The sequence below is a fragment of the Arachis ipaensis genome, chromosome B01 (genome assembly GCF_000816755.2).
Source record: "Arachis ipaensis cultivar K30076 chromosome B01, Araip1.1, whole genome shotgun sequence".
Lineage (NCBI taxonomy): Eukaryota > Viridiplantae > Streptophyta > Magnoliopsida > Fabales > Fabaceae > Arachis > Arachis ipaensis.
The window spans coordinates 136,782,683-136,784,905 of record NC_029785.2 but is presented as its reverse complement, the minus strand read 5'-3'; the positions used below and the strand labels follow the sequence as shown (position 1 = coordinate 136,784,905).

Below are 2,223 nucleotides of genomic sequence, written 5' to 3'. Positions count from 1 at the left end.
CAATACATATAGCTCGATGGTGCGTCGTGGATGACTAGTATATAACGAAATGTTGTCTAGCTCCGCAGATTCATTCAATATTCCAACCTTGAATTGAACCCTAATTTCATTCTAATTAATGGACTCACTTATGGGAATTCTTTCTTCTTTTTGGGTTTCAACTTTCAACCATTCAAACACTTACGATGATGAATTAATTAATTAATTAATTAATTAATTAATTAAGATTTGATGAACTTGCATTGTAAATTATAACGAACTAAAAAAGAGAAGCACCGACCTAGCTAGGTATAGTTAATCTATTCTATTATTGAGTGGGTTTAATTTGAATTTGGAAGGAGCAGTTTGTGGCATGAAGAACACATAGTGAGAGTGGTAGCTGGTGAAGCTTTGGAGTGTTGAATGTATAATGATGGTGGCGATGTTGTTGTTGTTGTAGCTTTGAGTGCAGCAGTTACTTCCTCCAACTCCTTCTTCAACCTTCGGTTCTCATCTGTTAGACTTTGGCACCGTTTCTTCAACAACTCACAATCCACCTCCGTCTGTTTCAGCTTCGTCCTGATTATCAAAATAATTCATAAATTAATTCAACTATTTCTTAATTAATTATTAATTAACCACCTCATCGTCACTAACCTAGCTCTTCTGTTCTGAAACCAAACTTCAATTTGTCTTGTCTTTAGATTCAATTCTTCAGCAAGTGATTTTTTCTGCGCCTGCATTTGCAACCAATTATCAACTTCTCCTGGCAGTGCAACAAATATAATACTGAATCCGAAAGAATTAATTAATTCCAAAAGAAAAAAAATATACTAATAAAGTCTTTCACAATAATTATTTTTATTATTGTGAAAGACTTTATTTATATTTTTTTTTTAAAAATTAATCTGTCTAAAATATAAATTTTCAGGAATTTATTTATCGATTTAGTTTAAGAATATAAATACATACTGAATTAAGAGTGGTATGCTGGTTGAAGCTGTTTTCAAGCATGGTTGATTGCTCCTTTGTAAGCCTGAGTTTCTTGTTGTTGTGATGGTGGTGGTGGTGTCCTCCATCATCGTCGATTCTCTGATGAGTAGAACAGAATTTTTTCTGATGAAGGGAAACCATAAGAGGCTTGTTCTTCTTATTGTTTGGCACTACTGTTCCCGCCAGAGCAAGAGAAAGCCCAGTCATGCATTCTTCTCCTTCTTCTTCTTCATCTTCCATCTTCATCACCCTATTATTATTAGTAGATGATAACATCATAATCACCAACAGAGAGTAAAATAATAGGGGTCTAATAAGCTGTTATGGGTATAAATACTTGTCACTGACGCTAAGTTATTGCCTTCTATTCAACTCTATCATTCAATTTTCAAAAATCACTTGCACACAAGACTCTTAGTCTTATTATTAGACTATCAATTTAATTAATTAAATAAATAGTAAATTAAAGTAAAGGTTAGGTGTGGTACTACCTATAAGTTAAAACACTGTATATACCGATTTAATATCAAATAATTTTCGAACACGATCACATTTGTTAACTTTTCTTTTATTCATTAAATTAACGTCAAAAATATATTATTGACGTACTTATTAATAATATTTCAAGTATTAAAATTTCATATTCACTCACGAATGTGACTGTGTTATTTTTTTGAACCTGCCCGGCCCAAAATAATTGAGCAGAAAAATTAAAAACAAATAATGAAAGGTGCTACGTAACTGTTTTAACCGAACATTGGTCCCGGTAGCGGTAGCAATAGCAATATTCTCCATATTAGAAGGCATGCTTTCCATGTGCAAGATAGAGAATGAGGGGCATTTTAGTGAAACAGAATGTTAATTTAATGCTAATTAGTAATTAAGTTTTAATTGTTAATTATTGAGGTTGGACCATACTGATGGAGGTTTAGCGTTTCCATATAGTAGTCAAATTATTCGGTACTCAAGAAACGGCTGAACAGTGTTACCCAAGCCAAAGGCAAAACTGATTTTGGGTTAAACATTGAAATTTGAAAGGCATGTGTACCCATTATTCGACAGTTATCATTATTTAATTAAGGATTTTCTAACAAATAATTTAAAGACATTCATTACGGTCACTTTAGTCAAATTTTTTCATTTATAATTATTCTCTTTATTATTTGAATGAGTATTGATCAAAACTATTCTCTCTAATTGTATTAATAAATAGCCTTTAATCACATATTAAAAAGTGATATATTCATAGTT

At 31.6% G+C, this 2,223-nt stretch overlaps 1 protein-coding gene across 1 annotated transcript; it reads right to left on the bottom strand.

Moving 5' to 3' along the window:
• Window positions 228–1,355, bottom strand: LOC107620523 (homeobox-leucine zipper protein HOX1-like). The gene is made up of 3 exons (XM_016322672.2): window positions 952–1,355; window positions 637–716; window positions 228–558 (listed from the first exon to the last, which is right to left on the bottom strand). Exons 1-3 carry the CDS (start codon window positions 1,249–1,251, stop codon window positions 321–323), a joined length of 618 nt encoding a protein of 205 aa, XP_016178158.2. The 5' UTR covers window positions 1,252–1,355; the 3' UTR covers window positions 228–320.

Excerpts from the sequence above, each read along its gene's own strand:
- LOC107620523 (XM_016322672.2), bottom strand. The coding sequence starts at position 1,251 with ATGATGTTATCATCTACTAATAATAATAGGGTGATGAAGATGGAAGAT. Across the intron at positions 717-951 it reads AGCATACCACTCTTAATTCA|GCGCAGAAAAAATCACTTGC; the intron begins GTATGTATTTAT and ends TTGCAAATGCAG. Across the intron at positions 559-636 it reads TTTCAGAACAGAAGAGCTAG|GACGAAGCTGAAACAGACGG; the intron begins GTTAGTGACGAT and ends TTTGATAATCAG.